The sequence below is a fragment of the Trachurus japonicus genome, chromosome 11, assembly GCF_045865225.1.
Source record: "Trachurus japonicus isolate A0001 chromosome 11, Traja_1.0".
In the NCBI taxonomy this organism is placed as follows: domain Eukaryota; kingdom Metazoa; phylum Chordata; class Actinopteri; order Carangiformes; family Carangidae; genus Trachurus; species Trachurus japonicus.
The window spans coordinates 34,823,490-34,845,328 of NC_140917.1; the positions used below are offsets into that span (position 1 = coordinate 34,823,490).

Below are 21,839 nucleotides of genomic sequence, written 5' to 3' on the forward strand. Positions count from 1 at the left end.
CTACACAACTCATACTTACAAATCACTGTACACAAGTACAAATTATACCGTTACAGATGCTCAAACATTTTTCCCCCGATACCTCCATAGAAAATAACTTTTCTTTGAATTTAAAGCAACATTGCGGAGTTTCAGCTCATTGCTTCCACCATCTGGTGAGAAAAACGAAACTTAACGAAAACGAAACTTATCAGCCAGCGCATCCAGCGTTTATAAACGACAGTATTTTCCACATGTTTGCAAGGAGACTGTGTGGTTTCCTGCTCTGTCAGACCTGGATCTTTGTGTGTTACTGGTATAGCCTACCTCTCAAACGGAGTAAAGTAGCCTACACAAGATGAGTGAATTCACGGAGGAAAAGGGGGACACTGGAGAGACTCCAGGTTTCAGATGGGTATTTGCAAAGAGGAATCCAGATTCCGAAGATGATCCGTCCTTCAGCCGTACGCAGGCAAGGTAAGAGACCTGTAACATACCTCCAGCATTTTGTTTCTGCATAGTTCAGAGATAGCAGGAATTGAGAGCAGAGAGAGATATGGAAAGAATATCATGCATATTGCAGTTTGTGGCTAGTTCTTGAGTCCACCAAGTCTCATATAACCATTTATCAATTTGAGACCTTTGAGGGTTTATCAGAGACAGAGTAGACAGAAAGCCACCAGACAGGTTGTGTGACGTGACCTAACCTATAATGTGACTCAGTCTTTTATCCGCGGAGTCTTGAAAAGTATTAAGGTGATAAATCAATTTTGGGAAAATTAAGACATTTAAAAAGTAGCCTCCCACATAGCAGACGGGTCTGGGCCAGATCTGGCAGCAAGCCGGCACTTCTGGCCCACTGCTGGCATGGCAAGTGGTATGTGGCCCGAATGTGGGCCAGATCTGGCAATGGTGGCACGGTTTATGTATGGCATGCCAGATGTGGGCCAGATGTGGCAATGGTGGCACGGTTTATGTATGGCATGCCAGATGTGGGCCGGTTATGTTTGAGTGTATGTGGCCCATAACTCACACCCCAATAATCCACTTGTTACTTTAAGTTAGTGCATCAACCCACTATCCATCAAAACCTTTATTTCTTGGAAATATTCTGCCTTAGTCTGAAGGATTTTCCCAAAACCTAAGTTCTGCTGTGTCTATGTTTTGGGCGGGGATCTGTGTTTTCCCAGTGACAGAGCACAGCAGACTGTTAACATCTCTCTCTCTTTTTTTTTTTTTTTTTAAATACAAACATCTCTCCCTTACGAAAATGTACTTAAGAGTTACTATAGTTCACTATAATAATTGTAAAGTGTCCTATAGTGAGGATATAGTGTTCTATGGTACGTGTTGCCAGCATTGGCATTATTATAGTTTATTCTATAGTGCTATTTTGTTTGCTATGGTAGTTTTAAAATATTCCAATAGTAACTTTTCTTTTTAGTATTCCTGTAGTATATTAAATAGTATGTGTTATTATATTAGATGTGTAGTATTACTATGATGTTTGTTAAAGTATCACTGTAGTGTTTTCTGTTTGTTTTCATAGTATTTTTAAAATAATTTTAAATAGTATAACTGTAGCATATTATACTCTTTCTGTAGTTTTTTTTTAACAGACCACAAAATGTACACTCTCAGAAATAGCTACGGTACGAGTCCATTTCTGTCCCCTCAGGTACAACAATCTACATTAATTTACTCCATAGGACTCATTATTGGACCTCAAGGTAACTAGGATGTAGGCTTTTTGAGGACCAAAAAGGTATGTTCCCAAGCAGTAAAGGAACATTTACTGTTTCTTATGTTTAGTTACCACAGAAGGTTTTTTTTTTTTTTTTTTAAATAAATATTAACATGTTAATAAAATATTAATTTTGCTTTAACTTCTGAGCTACAGTTGAATTAGCCTTGAAATAATAGAAATATTTTTTGGAGCAGATATGAAGCAATGTTGATAAAATTATCCAGTCAATTCTGTAATTTTGATATAATACTGACTGTAAGAAAATTAAAAACAAGAAAGGACATCACTTCTGAACATTTTGACACTAAAATGGCAATTTTCAGACGGACACATCAGGAGAAAATGATCCATGTTTGTAACGGGCCTCTGGCTCAACAACACACTCTCGCGAGATTTGCCACAGATCTCCTAGGCAACGTCCAACAAACGTTCCGGGGGATATGGGGGGGAGGGGCTGCTCTCTGTTGCTGGGTAACCAGCTCTACTTTTGGCTGTTGGACTTGGCAGTTGACCAACGACCAACGGTCGCCGAGGATTTTCGCATTTCAGCAGCTGGCAGAGAAGAAATATCAGCAATGGCACTCGCTGTCCCTTTGACAGAGGAAACATGAAAAAGGATGCGTGAAACTGGCGTGGATGTGACCGGAGAGGAGGCGCAGAGATTCAGAGGTAACTAAATTTAAGTTAATTAAATTTAACTGGAGTGTCATGTCCGTTGACAAAACGTTAGCGACTTAGCGTTAGCATTAGCTTTAACATTATTGCCTGGCAACACAAAACGGGCCTGTAGCTCGCCCGTTAACGTTGTTAAAGGTTGACTATGTAGAATGACAAGAAAAACAACAGAAAAAGAATTCCAGCAGTCGATTGCCAGACCGTTGCTAGGTAAAACGGGCCGTTGCTAGGGACTCCGCTCTGAACAGAGGACAGCAGAGGAGGAGAACTAAGCAGGATATTTACCTTATGTTTCATTTTTACCGTCATTAACAGCATAATAAATGACTTGTAGCTTGTTACAGGGAGAGTGGAGGCTCTCTGCCTTCACACCGCTGCTGCTCAGAGCCTCAGAGCCTCCGCTGTCACTGCTCTCCTCAAGTTGGAAAAAAAAAAAAAAAGGAGCTCCGTGGCACCGAAAGTCCGCGACGATAAACGTGTTTATGACAGATAAGACTACACAAATACACCCATCCTAACAAGTATATGATAATCCATTGATCCACCTATTGATTATTAAAAAGGCTTGGTTGGAAACAAACGCATCCGACCGGGAGGAGGCAGGAAAACAGCGGAGAACTGAGCCACATGTCGGCTACAGGCAGGTACGAATGTAAACAGAACGTTGACAGAAAGTCATTGTCGAGCCCGTCAAAAATATTAAAAATAATAATTCAGACAAAAAAAAAATTTTTATGGAAAAGCAATACTTTCATTCTGTACCCCTCTAAAGGCCCCATGGATGTATTATTTTTGAAAAAATATAGCTTTTAATAAATATTCTACATATTCAACCTTTAAGTTAAAGATAACGTAACCTAACTTGGTTTTCAAAGTGGGGCAGTGTGTTGCTTGCTTGCAAAAGATTTTCCTCCTCTCAGTAACATTAAGTTATGTCAATTCGCGCTAACGTTAGCCGTCAGCTAATGTAAAATGCAGCTTCAGACCTCTGAAAAAAAAAGTCTGGCGGCGCATGTGACAGCTTTTTGGATCGTGTGTGTGTGTGTGTGTGTGTGTGTGTGTGTGTGTGTGTGTGTGTGTGTGTGTGTGTGCGTGCGTGCGTGCCTGCCTGCGTGTGTAAAGAGCCGTGCCGCTCCCACCAGGAGCGATAAAGTTTAAACTCTTGGTTTGACTGTGTCAGTGACAGTGACTAGCTGTCAGACTAGTTATAAACTATGTCCTCAAGTGTTTCCTGTGGTGGACACACTGGACAGTGGCCTGTCAGATGTATGACAGCTTCAGGAGGACAAAGTTCTCCATTCACAACGTCGCCTGTTTTATGATTTGTATAAAGGTTGAAGTGGATACATAGGCATTTATTTAATACACTAATCAAATGATAGTGTTGTTTTGAAAAATTAACAAAACGTGGGCTGTGGGTTCTCAAACTGTTGATCTGGATAAAATATGATAGAGGAAATACTGAATGTTGTTGAATTTAATTTATCACAGCTAAGGCATGCTTTGGTTAGGGACAAGCTAGTAATATCTCCCTAGTTAAATTAGCTGAGTTTATCTTGACTACTTTCCTGTCAAGTGTGCAGCTATTTCATCTCCCTCTGTTTACTTTTTTCAGATAATGATGTGGATGGTGAAACAGCTGAGTGAGGCCTTTCAGACACCATGGTGCCCATTTCAAGGGTCGTTGAAAAAGCAGATCAAATTCAGTTAATTCATCAACAATCTCAAGGGGCCAGTCACTTCAAGGTGAGTGTGTGCATGATGCTTTCAGAGCTTTCCTTAGTTATGTTTATATGTCTGTAACGAAGCTTGTCAAAAGGTAGAAACTGCAAGAACCAGCTGGAAAAACATGTCTTAGGTCACCCAACCCATCTTGATAAAAAAGAACGCAACTCAATCCAAGTCAAGGACACAGTTAACTTGGTTGTTAGCTATAATTTGGACATAATCATTACTGTTTAAAGTCAGATATATTTGTAAGCAACCCCCCGCCCTCTCTCTCTCTCCCTCTCAAAACTCTCAGATGGCATCAATCGTTCATGGTGAGAACCCATCCTCCATCGAGGCTCACGTGAAGGTCCAGCATAGCCAGTACCAGAAGATGCACCCAGATACCAAGGACACCAACTGTGGTAAGTGAAAACGTATCTTAAAGGATCATAGGGCAGGATTAATGAGAACGGCCAGTGACGCGACGGCCGCTGCGCGTAACTACAGCAACCAGGGAAGCCACCGGCACGGGAGCGCGCACAGACTTTTCACTGTTTACTTTACTCTTTACAGTCTTTCCTATCTGGGGAGGGAGGGGGGGTATTTTACTGTAGGTTCTCGCTCTCACAGACAGACAGACAGACACACACACACACGCACACACACACACACACACACCTTCACTGTGCTGCAGCAGGAGGCTGCTTGTCTGTTCCTCTGAGCTCCTCTGCATGGATCTGAATGGGCTCCTACCGAGAATTAACGCGCCGGGTCCGGGTGTCGGGCCGCATCTGTCAGGGTCATGGTCAGGGTCCGCGGTCCCATGAAAACAAATCAACACCGGACATATTCATGATTTCATAAAAATAAAATAAAAACGGACGCGTCGCGGACACGCCGGCCAGGACGTGAAAAGTGGACGTGTCCGGGCAAAAGAGGACGTTTGTCCACCTGCCTGATAACGTTGTTGAAGTTATAACGTCGGCTTTTAACCACTAGCTGCGGCTAACGGCTAATAATAAGACAGTAGTGAAGAGGGAGAGGGTGTGTAAGTTAGTGACCTGCTGCTGCTGTGTGCGTGTGTGAAGGGAGGGGGAGAGAGAGTGGCGGCGGTGGCGGCGGCGGCGGCGGCGGGGGGGGGGTTAACAGGGCTTTCAGTTGTGCTGGGTCGTTTGCTGGCAGTAACAGTAGGCCTAATTTGGATCCACCGTGGTTCAGAGCGATTGATATAACAGGGAGTGTCGCCACTCTGTTACTGTATCAATGGCTCTGCCGCGGTTGCCCTCTTCATGTCTCCATTCCATTGATCCATTCGAAGGCAGTCGTGGACGCGCTGACGTCAGGTCCGCCGGCCAGAGCGCGAAATTCACCCCCTGAATTGCAGCGCATTTTGCAGCACAGACCCCGTTCAGGGCAATGGAGAGATACGCGGGTGGGCTCGTTCTTTTTGGTTTTGAACGCTTCCTCACCCATTATTATTTAAAAAACGTAAAACGCATGGGTATTTTCCGGTATTTTCTCACAAATCCTGCCCTATGATCCTTTAAAGTGATAGTTGGGATTCAGAATAGAATGTTAATTTGATATTTACATTTAAATTAAATTATTTTTATTTTTACACAGTCTGCGTGAAGCACTGGAGTGTCCGGCCCACACCTGGTCGTCCCTGGCAACAGGAGCCTGGAGGGCTGTGCTGTGAAGTTTTCCATGCTCGTCGCGGCATAGCCAGCATTTTTATATTTTTGGGACTTTTTTTGCCTTCAGTGGAAAGCACAGTCGAGAGAAAGACAGGAAATGGGGAGTCAGAGAGAGGGGGAACGACATGCAGGACAGGGCCGTCCAATGCAGGACCCGAACCGGGGCTGCCCGCTGAGGAAAAGGGAAAATACACCGGCCTAAAACTGCCTTGTTCAGATATCCATGTAGTTAACTTACTTCTGTCCATTATCATTATTACTGAAGTGTTAAGTTGCATGAGTTCATTTTGTGTTCAACATACAGATTTGTACAGAACCATCCCATCCTAGTTGTATACACTTTTTTTAACACTACAAAATCATTTTTCCCTCTCCTCAGCATGGTGCAGCTGGAGAATGCAAGGCAGCTAGCCTACTTTGTAGGAATGTGGCATGGCCAGTACATTGCGTTATCAGTGTTATCAACACTCAGCTTCAGTGAGTACATTTAAATTGAAATTATTAATACTCAGGGGGCAAAATTCCAGTTTTTTGGAAAACAGACACGGAGCGTTGTAAAAGGTTTGACACCAGAAATGATCTCTAGGAACTTTAAGGATTAAAACCTGGGTGGACAACCCGGTCAACTAGCTGCTGGAAAGCTACAGGGGCCAAAACCCCTTTCTTGGGCAATTTTGCTGGCAAAATTATGTAAGTGCACATATTTAGGTATTGGCACAGAGTATCTTGACACATAGGGGGAGGCATGAAGAAAAGATTCTGGGGTTTGTTGCAAGTCAATTTTAAGATATCACCCTCAACATCCCCAAAAATGGAAGCTTATGAATAAAGGAAGTTTTCTATATACACGTTAAGCATAGATATTCTCCATAAAGTGCTGAAAAATAATAATTTTCATGAGAATTTGTCAGGCGAACAGTAAATTTTTTTTGGTCTTTTTTGGGATGTTGAGGGTGATATCTTAAAATTGAGCTGCAACAAACCCCAGAATCTTTTTTTCATGCCTCCCCCTATGCATCAAGATACTCTGTGCCAAATTTTATAGTATTTTTTATATTTTATTATTATTCAATTTTATAGCCCAAGAAAGGGGTTTTGGCCCCCTGTAGCTTTCCAGCAGCTAGTTGACCGGGTTGTCATCCCAGGTTTTAATCCTTGAAGTTCCTAGATATAATTTCTGCTGTCAAACCTTTTACAACGCCCGTGTCTGTTTTTTTGCTTTACCCCCTGGGTATAAATAGATAAAATTGAATTATGACTGATAATAATTTTTCTTTGTTGTTGTTCTTCGTCTGGTTGCAGATCCACAGTAAACACCTGATTGAGACCCTGGGATTCTACAGGAGGATTGATGACAACACCTGCTCAAAGTTGCAGTTTCCTGAACATCGCATGATGCTCTGTCCCACCTGTCTTCACTCAAGTCTGGACCGCAGTGACTCAGACACCAGTCCTTGTCAAGACTGATTACAGGTAAGCATGGTTAAGTTGCCAAATGCCAAAAAAAAATCAATTTTTAATAAGCTAATACAGCAGGTCAGTTATGTACGATGTACGTATGTATGGTGTTTGAGGAGATGTATTTAGGTTGTCTTAGCTAGCTCATTGGTGCTCAATTTAACAACAGATTGCTGAGTTTATCTCTGTGTGGGCACCATGCTCAGGTACTGCAGCACTTTAACTTTTGCATTGTTTCTGTTTTCTGATTGCAGAGAGGATCGTGCCAGTCTGAACACCTGATGAACAACAGGAGTCTCAAGCAGAGCTGGTGACTGGCGAATCCTTTTAGTTCCAGTTTCTTGAACACCATGTTGAGCACCCTATACAGCCAAGACTGGACTCAGTCAGTACGTTTACATGACACTTGAAAAAACCAAATTATTGCCTTAATCCGACTATAACTGGACAACTGAAGTGCATGTAAACACCTTAGTCCGACTGAAATCGGAGTTGAGAACTCCGATTAAGACACCCAGATAATGCGATTGGAATTAGATTTTCTCCGTCATGTATTCACCTTAGTCGGAGTATAACTGGACAACGCATGTGTTCATGCTCCACAACCGTAGAGACGGCACCAAGTGGAGCAGAGAAGCCGCCCGAACCCGGCAAAGTAAAGAAAAAAACCCAACATCAGCGCCGATTCAATGCATTTCACACAGCGCAACCAGCAAGAGGGTTTTATTTATAAAAAAAAAAAAAGAGAGAGAGAAAGATGAAAAAAGGAAGCCTGTATCCTATTCTCAGCGTGAATTCGGCCCAGACTGGCGCGTCTGGTCGGGAACTGCAGTTGAGAATTTATTATTAAGCTTATAAGTTGTTTATATTCAGTTTTTTACCAGGTGACAGAAAAGTCAACAGGACAGGGGGGCGTATTAACCCGCTGAAGCAATGGGTGACGCCGCATGAGGAGGCGGACCCCGTCAGTTATTCGGTTTTTTCAGTTGCATGTATATTGAGACAAGGACAGAAGTCTGACTTGACGCCAAAATCGAATTTTGAGCATAGCTGGATTAAGCTCTGCATGTAAACGTACTGAGTGACTCATTACTCTTGATCAACCAAGGGCAAGATGCATGATGTATTTATGATGTATGATGATATATATATATTTTTAAATGTATGTCTTATATGGATGACTTTGATTTGTGTAGTATGGTATTTGTGTATCAGTTTTGAGGGGGAAAAAAAACTTGAAATATGAAATGAAATGTACTTAAACCATAAGTGTTAAATAAAAAAAAACAATGTATGACAGGTGCTGAGACATTTTTTTCAAAGCATACTTGAGGCGGACATCCATTTAGCCAGAGCTGGCCACACATGGCAAACCACATCTGGCCGACATACTGCAAAGAATGACGGCCCTTTACTGGCCCAGATCCGGTTTGCCAGACGTGGGCCACACATGGGCCAGCTCAGGGCCAAACAGTATGTCCACAGCTGGTCCAGAGCTGGCCCACGTGTGGACCAGCTCTGGTAAACCAGATCCGGGCCAGTAAAGGGCCGTCATTCTTTGCGGTATGTGGGCCAGATGTTAGTACATCATGTGGGCCAGAACTGGGCCAGACCCGTCTTGCTATGTGGGCTATTTAAAAAAAAGTATTTTTCACGACTTTATAAAGTCTTAAATTTTGAAGGTATTTTTTCTGAATTAGCTGTCCAAGAGAAAGAAAAACGAAACTTACCAACCAGCGCATTAAGAAACGAGTCTGTGGCGGACAGCAAATCTCTCTCCCTCACGCTATGGTGCACACACCAAACCGTCTTTGCTTATAAGAAACACAGGCACAATAAAGCCATGAACCGGGCCGTCTGGGCGTGTGTGTGTTTTTTTTTGTAGTTTTGAACTTTGGGTTTTTGAAGTGGTGGCACAACTGAAATTTGGACTCTGTTATTGGATGTCATTGATTTAGTTAGGAAGCAGGGAAGCACGGAGGGAGGAAATGTGGTGAAAGGGAGCCGACCTAAATAAAGTGATCAGTTCGCCTGTCTCCGGTCGCCATGTGTTTGAAGCCTCACACCGGAGACGTTTTTTTTTTTTTTTTTTTTTTTAATTGGTGTCGGAGACGGAGGATTCATGTGTCAGTAGAGCGGCAGGTCAGTGAAGACAGAGGAGGCTCCAGCAGCATCATGTCTGCTGCTGTAGAGTGGAGTCAGAGCAGCGTGACTCTGAAAACACTGAGCTGCTCGTGTCGTTTATTCTGCGGTAACACGTCTCATTATGTTGGTGAAGAACATGCACTAACGCTCCTGTGGATGCGGAGAACTGTGTCTGTCAGCGCTGCGCGCGCACACACAGCGTCAGAACGGTGAACTGCGACCCAAAGATTCCTGTCAAATTCAACCAGCTCTAAAATAATAATGTTTAGATCTTTTTTTAATGTCTCCTGTTCTGCAGTAGTTGTGTTTGTCAGCAGCGTAGAATGGGAGAACATGTGGTGAGGTCTTGCATGAATTTATCTATGGTCTTTTCCTATAATATGCTGTCAGTGTGATTCCTATGCAAGAGTACAACTACTAGGCCCACACATGGTGGAGCATTAAAGTCTTCCATATATTGTGTTGATCAGGAATGGTTGATCTTCATAACACATGTGTAACTCTATCAGAACAGAGTGCACTCCTTATACAGGTTAACCTCATGATTTTGATCATCTGGGGAAACCAGGCATAACAGAGTGAGCTGTTCAGAGCTGAATTCAAACGAACCGTTCTGGAGTCAGTCTAAAAAGAGTGGACAAATAAAATGTTAAAATATTCTTCTGAACAACACGTCTTCATCCTGACTCCGGATCAAATCACACGATGAATAAATGTGACGTCATTTACCTCCTTCAACACAGATCCAGAATAAACCCGTGCAGGTCTGAGAGTTTCATGTAAAACACAATCAGAGAAGATGAGCTTAACCTCAGATGTTTCTCTTCGCAGGCTTGCTGGTTGTCAATTCTCCAGCTGTGCAGACGTAGCCTCAGCGCTGCAGTCCGACCACTCCCATCTGACAGAACTGGACCTTATTGACAGCTGGGACCTGAAGGATTCAGGGATGAAGGCTCTGGGTGCTGGACTGAGGTCAGTCCACTGACTGCAGTTCAGTTCAAATGTGTGGAGGTGCAGTTTGTCACTGGTTTGTATATTTGTGGGATTGAAGTAGTGACTGATTGTGACACCATGTTAACCCAGCTGGTAAAAGGTGAAGGGTCAGAGGTCACTCAGAGGGTCAGTGGCTCTGGATCAGGTCAGTGTAATGATGAGTGAGGTGGCTCTGAAGCTGCTAACAGAGCAGTTGACTGAGCAGATTTGATGTAGATTTGAGTTCAGAGAAGCTACTGAGTTTTCCCTCTTTGCTTGGTTCAGGGTCAAAGTTAAAAGTAGCTTCACAGTGTGAGAGGTCACTTTAAAGGGCTAGTTCAACATTTTGGAATGGAGTTGTTTTTGAGGTAAATAACGTTCCATGAGCCTCCGTAGCGTAGCTCTGAGCAGCTCGCAGCTCTGCTCCACCATTCTAAAAACAGCTTGCACCGACAATTAAAGGTAACGAACCTTCTCCTAAAACTATAGGGATTATGGCAATGGGCCAATTTGCCAAAATGTTGAACTATCCCTTTAAAGTCCTGTAGTTCGGCCCAGCAGCATTATGAGCACTTCTGTCTGATCCCCACTGTAGATACACCCACTACTGAAAAAACAAATTATTGCCTTAATCCGACTATAACTGGACAACTGAGTGCATGTAAACGTGTTAGTCCGACTAATATCTGAGTTCTCCAACTCCGATTAAGACTTTCTCCGGCATGTATGCATGCCTTAATCAGAGTTTAACTGGATAACGCATGTCCGCATGCTCCACACCCCCTGCGCTGACGTAAGACCCCGGAACAAAAACATCCAAGAAAGACGGTCACAGAAGATATTGTTGTAGTGTTACCACGTTCTTGTCTGCCTCTCAAAATCATGACCACGAGGGAGAGCGTGCACCTTATCTGCACAATAAGTAATGCGCACATTACATACGAGATGAACAAAGCTGTACGATTAACCATCCCGCTGTTGTTCGAAAATGCCGGTCTGCCGTCTGGTTAATAGGTCAACCAGAAAAGGTTCCGTATTAATCCGCTGAAACGACGCATATCGCCACCTGGTGTTTGGAAGAGGACACATTCCTGTCAGTTATTCGATTTTCTCAGTTGTATGTAAACTGGGACAAGGACAGAAGTCTGATTAGACGCCAAAATCGAATTTTGAGCATTATTTTGACTGTGTGAACCTGCATCCTGTTGCTTCAGCTGTTTGACTTTCATTTTCTAAACTTGTCCTTTTTAAACCTTCTTCAGCTCTGAACAGATGATGAAACTGTCAACAAAGAATTGTCTCCTCATCTCAGTTCTTTTATCCTTTATTCAGATTGGGGGACTGCAGTTTGTCAGATTTCAGCTGTTATAGTCTGGCCTCAGCTCTGAAGTCCAACCCCTCCCACCTGAGACATCTGGACCTGAGTGGAAAAGACCTGCAGGATTCAGTAGCAGGAATGGAGCATCTGAGTGGTTTTCTGGGGAGTCCACATTGTATACTGGAAACTTTGAGGTCAGACTCAGTTTTATTTGTACTACTTTGCATCTAAGCAGCAGGTTTTATGTCTCTGTGCTTCATCAGCTGCGTCATTGAACATGTTTCAATACATTTGTTCAGCCACCTCAAGTACAGAGACACATTTAATTTGTCAGACACTGACTGGTCTACACTCAATAGCTGATGGCTCCACCTTGTCCCTGATGCTCTGGAATGTTTGCAGTGAAAAAAAGCAGGTGTGTATGTGCTGGTTTCAGCACTTTGAAGAAATCCAAGCAGGTTAAATATATTATGTCAGTCCACAGGTTTTACATCTCTGTACCTCATCAGCTGCTTCACTGAACATGTTTCTATACATTTGTTCAGCCTTGACTGTTGTCTTTGAAAATTTGAACATCATCAGTACATTTCTGATTTCTGAAATGTGGCTAGCTACACAACATGAGTTTGTATAGATGGAGCCACAGGTGGAGCTGGCAGAGTTTAAGAGGCATCATGTGACTGTGTGAACCTGCATCCTGTTGCTTCAGCTGTTTGACTTTCATTTTCTAAACGTGTCCTTTTTAAACCTTCTTCAGCTCTGAACAGATGATGAAACTGTCAACAAAGAATTGTCTCCTCATCTCGGTTCTATTATTCTTTATTCAGATTGAGGGACTGCAGTTTGTCAGATTTCAACTGTTATATTCTGGCCTCAGCTCTGAAGTCCAACTCCTCCCACCTGAGACTCCTGGACCTGAGTGGAAACAAGCTGCAGGATTTAGGAGCGGATCATCTGAGTGGTTTTCTGGGGAGTCCATACTGTAAACTGGAGACTCTGAGGTCAGACTCTGTTTTATTTCTGTGCTGAGACGATGTGATGTGAAAGTTGTGTTGACATTGACCTGCAGATGTGAGGCTGATATTACACTAATCCACACTGAGGGTCGTCATGGTGACGTCTGTTTCCTTACTCTCTGGTTTTGGTCCAGTCACTATTTTTCTTCAAACCTCACCTCAACTACAGAAACTACAGTTGTTTAAAATGACTGACTGAAAAAAATATATCCGTCATTTAAAAATGAAACGGACTGTGATGAGAAGCGGTACTGGAGAATATTGAACTGTGGCCCAGCTGGAGGAGCTAATGCTACATGAGCCAACAGAGTAACTTCACTAGCTGGTAAGCTAAGGGGAGGTCACGGTGGTCTGGCTGTGTACACCAATGAATCATGGCGCTGGGACGCAGTGGTAGTTTCCATAGATATAAGAAGCCTAGATGACTCACCCACCGCTGCTGCCCAATGACACGGCGTAGCCAGTACGGCGGCCATCGTAGGACGGGCAACTCTCTCCCTCAGAGCATTAAGCCTATGGTGCATGTTCTGCTATAATGACCAGAACTTGCTCAGTTTTTTTCCGATTTCAGAAGGGTTTGATTTTTTTTATGAACGTCTATGCAGTTATGATGCAGCATACTTAAAGCAGAAGTAAGCGATCCGGTCGTTTGGCTAACTTTTTGTCAGCTGACGGAGTTAGCAGCCCCCGCCCTCGTCATGGATCTATTGGTCCTCGTCCCTTCGTCACCGCGCACATTCACGTGCATCCCTTGGCTGCACACACAGAGAGGACCGCCCCTTTATGCCGTTCTCTCTCCTCATTGGATAAAGGTTGTAGGATACAAGGAAAGTTTTCTCCTCGGCTTACAGCAGAGCAGAGTGACTGACAGACCCGTGTTTCAGACCAAACACTCTATAGAAGTGATTGCTGTCGGAAGATAGAACTATTTAAGACTTATATTAACACAAATATTCCGCTTACTTCTGCTTTAAAATCAGATAATTTTGATCATGTACTTATTTTTTATAAAAGTAACATTATAGTGAGATTATTCAAATAGTTAAAGTAATTGCTACATACTGATTTATTTTTAACAGAGTTATGAATAGTTTTTTTTTTGTGAAGATGACTGGATCACCTATCTACTGCACTGTAACTGCAGCCAGAGTCAGAGCAAGTTGCCCGTTCCATTATGGCCGACTGTGAGCTATGCCTGCACGTAGTCCGATCCACCCCCTTGGTAGTTTCCACTCTGATCACAGGCAGAGCCAGTGACTGTGAAGTGCCAACCCTTTGGCCACACTCAGCACCAGCAGGTGATTATCCTTCACCTGTCGGTAGCTGCAACCTCATGTGACCTCAGCCTTCTCTGCCAGACACAATGTTTAAGTGCCCGCAGTTTTTTTTGTAATTATCTAGAATGATGTAGAAGGGTAGACAGAAGTTATGCACTATAGCTTTAAGAGGCAGAATCACTGCATCTGTGTTAAAGCAGCAGCAAGTTCTCATTAATATTAATGAGCTGTTTTCTCTCTGTATGTGACTGTTTGAACCATTCTGTTGCTTCAGCTGTTTGACTTTCTTCAGCTCTGGAAAGATGATGAAACTGTCAACAAAGAACTTTGTCCTCAACTCACTTATTTTCTTCTTTATTCAGATTGCGGGACTGCAGTTTGTCAGATTTCAGCTGTTATGTTCTGGCCTCAGCTCTGAAGTCCAACCCCTCCCACCTGAGACTCCTGGACCTGAGAGGAAACAAGCTGCAGGATTTAGGAGCGGATCATCTGAGTGGTTTTCTGGGGAGTCCAGACTGTAAACTGGAGACTCTGGGGTCAGACTCTGTTTTGTTTCTGTGCTGAGATGAATGTGATGTAAAAGTTGTGTTGATACTGACCTGCAATCATATGGGGGTTGTCATGGTGACGTTTTCTTCTTCTCTAGTTTTGGTCCAGTCACTATTTCCCTTCAGTCTTAAAGGAGAATTCTGGTCATTTTCTAAGCTCTAGGTCCCCGAGTGCGACCATAGGAAAAAATCTGAGAAAAATGAGACGGGACCTAGCTCTCCTCCTGCTAGCTGCACTACACTGCAGTTAAACAATAAAGTAAAGCATCAATATGATCCATCCAAAATCTTTTTCTCCCCCCTAAATCCATGTTTTCCTCACATTTTTGTCTTTGTTGTTATGGAAACAGTCCGGAGCTCGACAGTCGACTAGTAAGGTCTACCCTGGAAGCTAGAGTAAACAGAGATACGTGATAAAAACACACAGTTAACACTGCTCTCTCATATTAACAGAGTTATGCACACTCAATGTTGTGTGGTAAGGAACTGGTGGATGTTGCAAAGCATCTGTAGTGATATTTTGAGCATAATAGAGGCCAAAGTCGTGGTTAGAAGAACTGCCCTCATTACTTCATTGTTTAACTGCAGTGTAGCGCAGCTAGCAGGAGGAGAGCTAGGTCCGGTCTGCACCAAAGGGGCAGTTGTGGGTCTGAGAAGTGAAGCTCACTTCCGCGTTCAAAAAACTGCAATCCCCTCGGCTTCCTCTGGGGGCTGGTGTCAGAAGGGAGCATTCCCCATAGACCCCCATGTTAAAATCGCCGATTTTACATCCTCAGTAAACATGTTAAAAGCCTGGTGTCAGAACGTTTTTTCGTCTCAATCGATAGTTTCTACCCCCGCACACACTCTGAGGGGGGTGAAATTTCTTTTTAACTCTACCGTTTTACTGTTATTAGGTTAAAACTCTGGCCAATTAGGGCGCGGAAACGTTGAGTGACAGGTCCGAGCAGCTCCGCGGACAGCTGCTTCGAGGCCAGTGGGCGGGTTCTCGGCCGGCCAATCCAACATGGCGCTGTTCAGGCCGCCATATTTGAGTCACAAAAACGACTCCCCAAAACCAATGGGTGACGTCACGGACGCTACGTCCATTCTTTTTACAGTCTATGGTCTGCACATATTTTTCTCGGATTCTTACCTATGGTCGCACTCAGGGACCTAGAGCTGTAGAGAATTACTTAGAATGACCATTATTTTCAACTTATAGTACTGTTGTATGCAGACGACACAATCGTCATGTCTACTTCAAAGGAGGGGCTGCAGAAAGCATTAGACTCGATGTATGGCTTTTGTGAAAAATGGAAACTGAAGATTAATAGTGAGAAGACTAAAGTTATAGTTTTTGGCCATAGAAAAGCTGATACCAGTAAATTTCAGTTTACTTGTAATGGAGAAAAGCTAGAGATTGTCTATTGTTTTGAATATCTTGGAATAACTATGAATTATAAGGGCTCATTCAAAGCCGCTATCGATAAACTGTACACAAAAGCGTCTCGTGCCATGTATGCCCTCCTTTGTAAATGTAGAAAATTTGATTTGCCCATAGATGTCACGCTAGATCTTTTTGATAAATTGGTTTCACCAGTCATGTTGTATGCGTGCGAAGTTTGGGGGTATGGAAAAATCGACTTATTAGAAAAACTGCACCTTAAATTTCTCAAATTTGTTTTAAAAGTCAAAACAACAACTTGTAATAATATGGTTTATGGAGAGCTGGGGAGGTACCCACTTTGTGTTTCAGTTAAAAAAAGAATCATTGGTTATTGGGGAAAACTAATAGAAGGTAAAGAAAGTAAACTGAGCAAAATAATGTATAACTGTCTATTTAGTCTGTATAACTCAGGTGTATTTACGTCACCATGGATCCTGCAGGTTGAGCAGATATTGGATGAGTGTGGGTTGTCATATATTTGGCTCTCTCAAAGATGTGTTAATTCTGACTGGCTGAAGCTGTAACTGTCCAACAGAGACTGAAAGATCAGTTCCAGCAGACATGGAGAAGTGAACTTGGCAGTATGACATCATGTGACATCTATATTGAGTTTAAACAAGAGTTTAAGTTAGAAAAGTATTTATTGTGTTCAAACCAAAAGTACAGACAGGCTATCTGCCACTTTAGAGTAAACAACACCAGAATACCAAAAGTCATTGGAAGGTACAAAGGATTGGATAGAAGTCGGAGGTTATGTGATTTATGTAAAGACGGCCAGATTGGTGATGAGTTCCATGTTTTGTTTGAATGCAAGAACACATGTATTGTATATCTAAGAGAAAAATACCTCCCTAAATACTATGTTTGTCGCCCATCTATGTTTAAACTAATTTTGTTATTACAGTCTGATAAAAGAAAAGTTATTTATAAGCTAGGTGCTTTTCTGAAATGTGTTCTTCCTCTGTTTAAGTGATTTTGCTCTGTCCTGGTCAGAGATGTATGTACAAAGCATGTACAGCCTCCGCTGCCTCTTGCTATGTCTGATTATTTGTACTGTTTTACTGTTTGTGCTCCATACCACTTGCGTGGTCGTGAGAAATAAATAAAGTAAAGTAAAGTAAAGAAAATGACCGAATTCTCCTTTAACTTCAACCACAGAAACACTTTTAATTTGCCAGACAATCTATAAACAATAGCTGGTGTTTACTTTCTACCTGTTTCTTGATGTTCTGTGATTTTTGTAGTGAAATATTCAAAGCCAACATGAAACAATGGATACTGTCAACAAAAAGCTTTCTCCTCATCTCACTTCTTTTCTTCTTTATTCAGATTGAGGGACTGCAGTTTGTCAGATTTCAGCTGTTATGTTCTGGCCTCAGCTCTGAAGTCCAACCCCTCCCACCTGAGACTCCTGGACCTGAGAGGAAACAAGCTGCAGGATTTAGGAGCGGATCATCTGAGTGGTTTTCTGGGGAGTCCAGACTGTAAACTGGAGACTCTGGGGTCAGACTCTGTTTTGTTTCTGTGCTGAGATCAATGTGATGTAAAAGTTGTGTTGATACTGACCTGCAATCATATGGGGGTTGTCATGGTGACGTTTTCTTCTTCTCTAGTTTTGGTCCAGTCACTATTTCCCTTCAGTCTTAAAGGAGAATTCTGGTCATTTTCTAAGCTCTAGGTCCCCGAGTGCGACCATAGGAAAAAATCTGAGAAAAATGAGACGGGACCTAGCTCTCCTCCTGCTAGCTGCACTACACTGCAGTTAAACAATAAAGTAAAGCATCAATATGATCCATCCAAAATCTTTTTCTCCCCCCTAAATCCATGTTTTCCTCACATTTTTGTCTTTGTTGTTATGGAAACAGTCCGGAGCTCGACAGTCGACTAGTAAGGTCTACCCTGGAAGCTAGAGTAAACAGAGATACGTGATAAAAACACACAGTTAACACTGCTTCTCTCATATTAACAGAGTTATGCACACTCAATGTTGTGTGGTAAGGAACTGGTGATGTTGCAAAGCATCTGTAGTGATATTTTTGGAGCATAATAGAGGCCAAAGTCGTGGTTAGAAGAACTGCCCTCATTACTTCATTGTTTAACTGCAGTGTAGCGCAGCTAGCAGGAGGAGAGCTAGGTCCGGTCTGCACCAAAGGGGCAGTTGTGGGTCTGAGAAGTGAAGCTCACTTCCGCGTTCAAAAAAACTGCAATCCCCTCGGCTTCCTCTGGGGGCTGGTGTCAGAAGGGAGCATTCCCCATAGACCCCCATGTTAAAATCGCCGATTTTACATCCTCAGTAAACATGTTAAAAGCCTGGTGTCAGAACGTTTTTTCGTCTCAATCGATAGTTTCTACCCCCGCACACACTCTGAGGGGGGTGAAATTTCTTTTTAACTCTACCGTTTTACTGTTATTAGGTTAAAACTCTGGCCAATTAGGGCGCGGAAACGTTGAGTGACAGGTCCGAGCAGCTCCGCGGACAGCTGCTTCGAGGCCAGTGGGCGGGTTCTCGGCCGGCCAATCCAACATGGCGCTGTTCAGGCCGCCATATTTGAGTCACAAAAACGACTCCCCAAAACCAATGGGTGACGTCACGGACGCTACGTCCATTCTTTTTACAGTCTATGGTCTGCACATATTTTTCTCGGATTCTTACCTATGGTCGCACTCAGGGACCTAGAGCTGTAGAGAATTACTTAGAAAATGACCGAATTCTCCTTTAACTTCAACCACAGAAACACTTTTAATTTGCCAGACAATCTATAAACAATAGCTGGTGTTTACTTTCTACCTGTTTCTTGATGTTCTGTGATTTTTGTAGTGAAATATTCAAAGCCAACATGAAACAATGGATACTGTCAACAAAAAGCTTTCTCCTCATCTCACTTCTTTTCTTCTTTATTCAGATTGAGGGACTGCAGTTTGTCAGATTTCAGCTGTTATGTTCTGGCCTCAGCTCTGAAGTCCAACCCCTCCCACCTGAGACTCCTGGACCTGAGAGGAAACAAGCTGCAGGATTTAGGAGCGGATCATCTGAGTGGTTTTCTGGGGAGTCCAGACTGTAAACTGGAGACTCTGGGTCAGACTCGTTTTGTTTCTGGGCTGAGATCAATGTGATGTAAAAGTTGTGTTGATACTGACCTGCAATCATATGGGGGTTGTCATGGTGACGTTTTCTTCTTCTCTAGTTTTGGTCCAGTCACTATTTCCCTTCAGTCTTAAAGGAGAATTCTGGTCATTTTCTAAGCTCTAGGTCCCCGAGTGCGACCATAGGAAAAAATCTGAGAAAAATGAGACGGGACCTAGCTCTCCTCCTGCTAGCTGCACTACACTGCAGTTAAACAATAAAGTAAAGCATCAATATGATCCATCCAAAATCTTTTTCTCCCCCCTAAATCCATGTTTTCCTCACATTTTTGTCTTTGTTGTTATGGAAACAGTCCGGAGCTCGACAGTCGACTAGTAAGGTCTACCCAGGAAGCTAGAGTAAACAGAGATACGTGATAAAAACACACAGTTAACACTGCTCTCTCATATTAACAGAGTTATGCACACTCAATGTTGTGTGGTAAGGAACTGGTGGATGTTGCAAAGCATCTGTAGTGATATTTTGAGCATAATAGAGGCCAAAGTCGTGGTTAGAAGAACTGCCCTCATTACTTCATTGTTTAACTGCAGTGTAGCGCAGCTAGCAGGAGGAGAGCTAGGTCCGGTCTGCACATATTTTTCTCGGATTCTTACCTATGGTCGCACTCAGGGACCTAGAGCTGTAGAGAATTACTTAGAAAATGACCGAATTCTCCTTTAACTTCAACTACAGAAACACTTTTAATTTGCCAGACAATCTATAAACAATAGCTGGTGTTTCTACCTGTTTCTTTATGTTCTGTGATTTTTGTAGTGAAATATTCAAAGCCAACATGAAACAATGGATACTGTCAACAAAAAGCTTTCTCCTCATCTCACTTCTTTTCTTCTTTATTCAGATTGAGGGACTGCAGTTTGTCAGATTTCAACTGTTATGTTCTGGCCTCAGCTCTGAAGTCCAACCCCTCCCACCTGAGACTCCTGGACCTGAGAGGAAACAAGCTGCAGGATTTAGGAGCGGATCATCTGAGTGGTTTTCTGGGGAGTCCAGACTGTAAACTGGAGACTCTGGGGTCAGACTCTGTTTTGTTTCTGTGCTGAGATCAATGTGATGTAAAAGTTGTGTTGATACTGACCTGCAATCATATGGGGGTTGTCATGGTGACGTTTTCTTCTTCTCTAGTTTTGGTCCAGTCACTATTTCCCTTCAGTCTTAAAGGAGAATTCTGGTCATTTTCTAAGCTCTAGGTCCCCGAGTGCGACCATAGGAAAAAATCCGAGAAAAATATGTGCAGACGGGACCTAGCTCTCCTCCTGCTATGCACTACACTGCAGTTAAACAATGAAGTAAAGCATCAATATGAATATAACTGCTTTTTTCCCATCCAAAATTGTTTTTTTCCCTCCTAAATCCATGTTTTCCTCACATTTTTGTCTTTGTTGTTATGGAAACAGTCCGGAGCTCGACAGTCGACTAGTAAGGTCTACCCTGGAAGCTAGAGTAAACAGAGCTACGTGATAAAAACACACAGTTAACACTGCTCTCTCATATTAACAGAGTTATGCACACTCAATGTTGTGTGGTATGGTGGATGTTGCAAAGCATCTGTAGTGATATTTTGAGCATAATAGAGGCCAAAGTCGTGGTTAGAAGAACTGCCCTCATTACTTCATTATTTAACTGCAGTGTAGCGCAGCTAGCAGGAGGAGAGCTAGGTCCAGTCTGCACATATTTTTCTCGGATTCTTACCTATGGTCGCACTCAGGGACCTAGAGCTGTAGAGAATTACTTAGAAAATGACCGAATTCTCCTTTAACTTCAACTACAGAAACACTTTTAAGGGTCATTCCGCCAAAAGAGTGCCATTTGCTCATTGTAACTCTTAAAAATTAAACTTCATTTTTCATCCCATTTCAGTATAGAATTTTTTAATATACACATTTACTCATTCAAAATGAGTACTGGTCAATCTCAGGCTACTTTATTTAATTTATTGCTGCTTTTATCATTGCATTTTTGAAGAAAAAGTAACAGCAATGAGGGTAACAGCAATGAGTTTTTAGCATAAAATCAGCAATTGTGTGAAATCTAGCCAAATAGCATCTATACTAATAGCCTGAGCACACAGAGCACATTCTGAGGATTTAACTGAATATTTCACTTTTGATATCAACAAACACTGTCTAGAGATAATTTAGGTAACAGGAATGAGTTTTAAGAGTGACGGACCCTGACATAGCTACAATATCATTCAATTTCAGGAAAAATAAATTACAGAATTTAATGTTGGTCTTCCCATGACTTTCAAAAGACCTAAATGATGTCACTTCCAGCAGAACATGTCACTGGTGGAATGGTCCAAAACTTTTAGAGTGTAGAATGTGTTCCGGTAACAGCACTGAGTGAAAACCTGGGGACGGGACTAAAATGTGAATTTTAACCAAAATATAATTAGGTTTTAATTTTAAAAATGTTATATAAGTGTAGATATAATATTAAGTCACACTAATATGCAAAAACAATGAGATTTTAGAAGGATTTTATTCATAATGCATTGTGGTAAACTAGCGTTTGGCTCTGGGGACATGCAACAAAGGCTATTTTTTCAGTGCTTTGAAAGCCTTTTTATAGTAATTAAAAATTATATATCTTTAATTTCTACAGTGATTCATGTGTATGGTGCTTTGTTTATTAATTAAATGCAATTTATATTATATTATTACATGTTTTTATACATGTAATATGCTGGGGACAGAAATGGCACTCTTTTGGTGGAATCGCCC

The 21,839-nt window shown here is 42.3% G+C and overlaps 1 protein-coding gene and 1 long non-coding RNA gene across 2 annotated transcripts; both read left to right on the forward strand.

Annotated features, from left to right (window-relative positions):
• Positions 1 to 333: 333 nt before the first annotated feature.
• Positions 334 to 19,085, forward strand: LOC146979206 (uncharacterized). The gene is made up of 7 exons (XM_085790265.1): positions 334 to 456; positions 10,243 to 10,383; positions 11,716 to 11,895; positions 12,529 to 12,702; positions 14,357 to 14,530; positions 17,301 to 17,474; positions 18,875 to 19,085. Exons 1-7 carry the CDS (start codon positions 338 to 340, stop codon positions 19,083 to 19,085), a joined length of 1,173 nt encoding a protein of 390 aa, XP_085646391.1. The 5' UTR covers positions 334 to 337.
• On the forward strand, positions 2,242 to 4,533 carry LOC146979207 (uncharacterized). The gene is made up of 3 exons (XR_015036992.1): positions 2,242 to 2,395; positions 4,017 to 4,147; positions 4,425 to 4,533. It is a non-coding gene; the product is annotated as an uncharacterized LOC146979207 (long non-coding RNA).
• Positions 19,086 to 21,839: the final 2,754 nt, after the last annotated feature.

Coding starts and splice junctions, on each gene's coding strand:
- LOC146979206 (XM_085790265.1), top strand. CDS start 338: ATGAGTGAATTCACGGAGGAAAAGGGGGACACTGGAGAGACTCCAGGT. Junction 11,896..12,528: donor TGTATACTGGAAACTTTGAG/GTCAGACTCAGT, acceptor TTCTTTATTCAG/ATTGAGGGACTGCAGTTTGT. Junction 14,531..17,300: donor TGTAAACTGGAGACTCTGGG/GTCAGACTCTGT, acceptor TTCTTTATTCAG/ATTGAGGGACTGCAGTTTGT.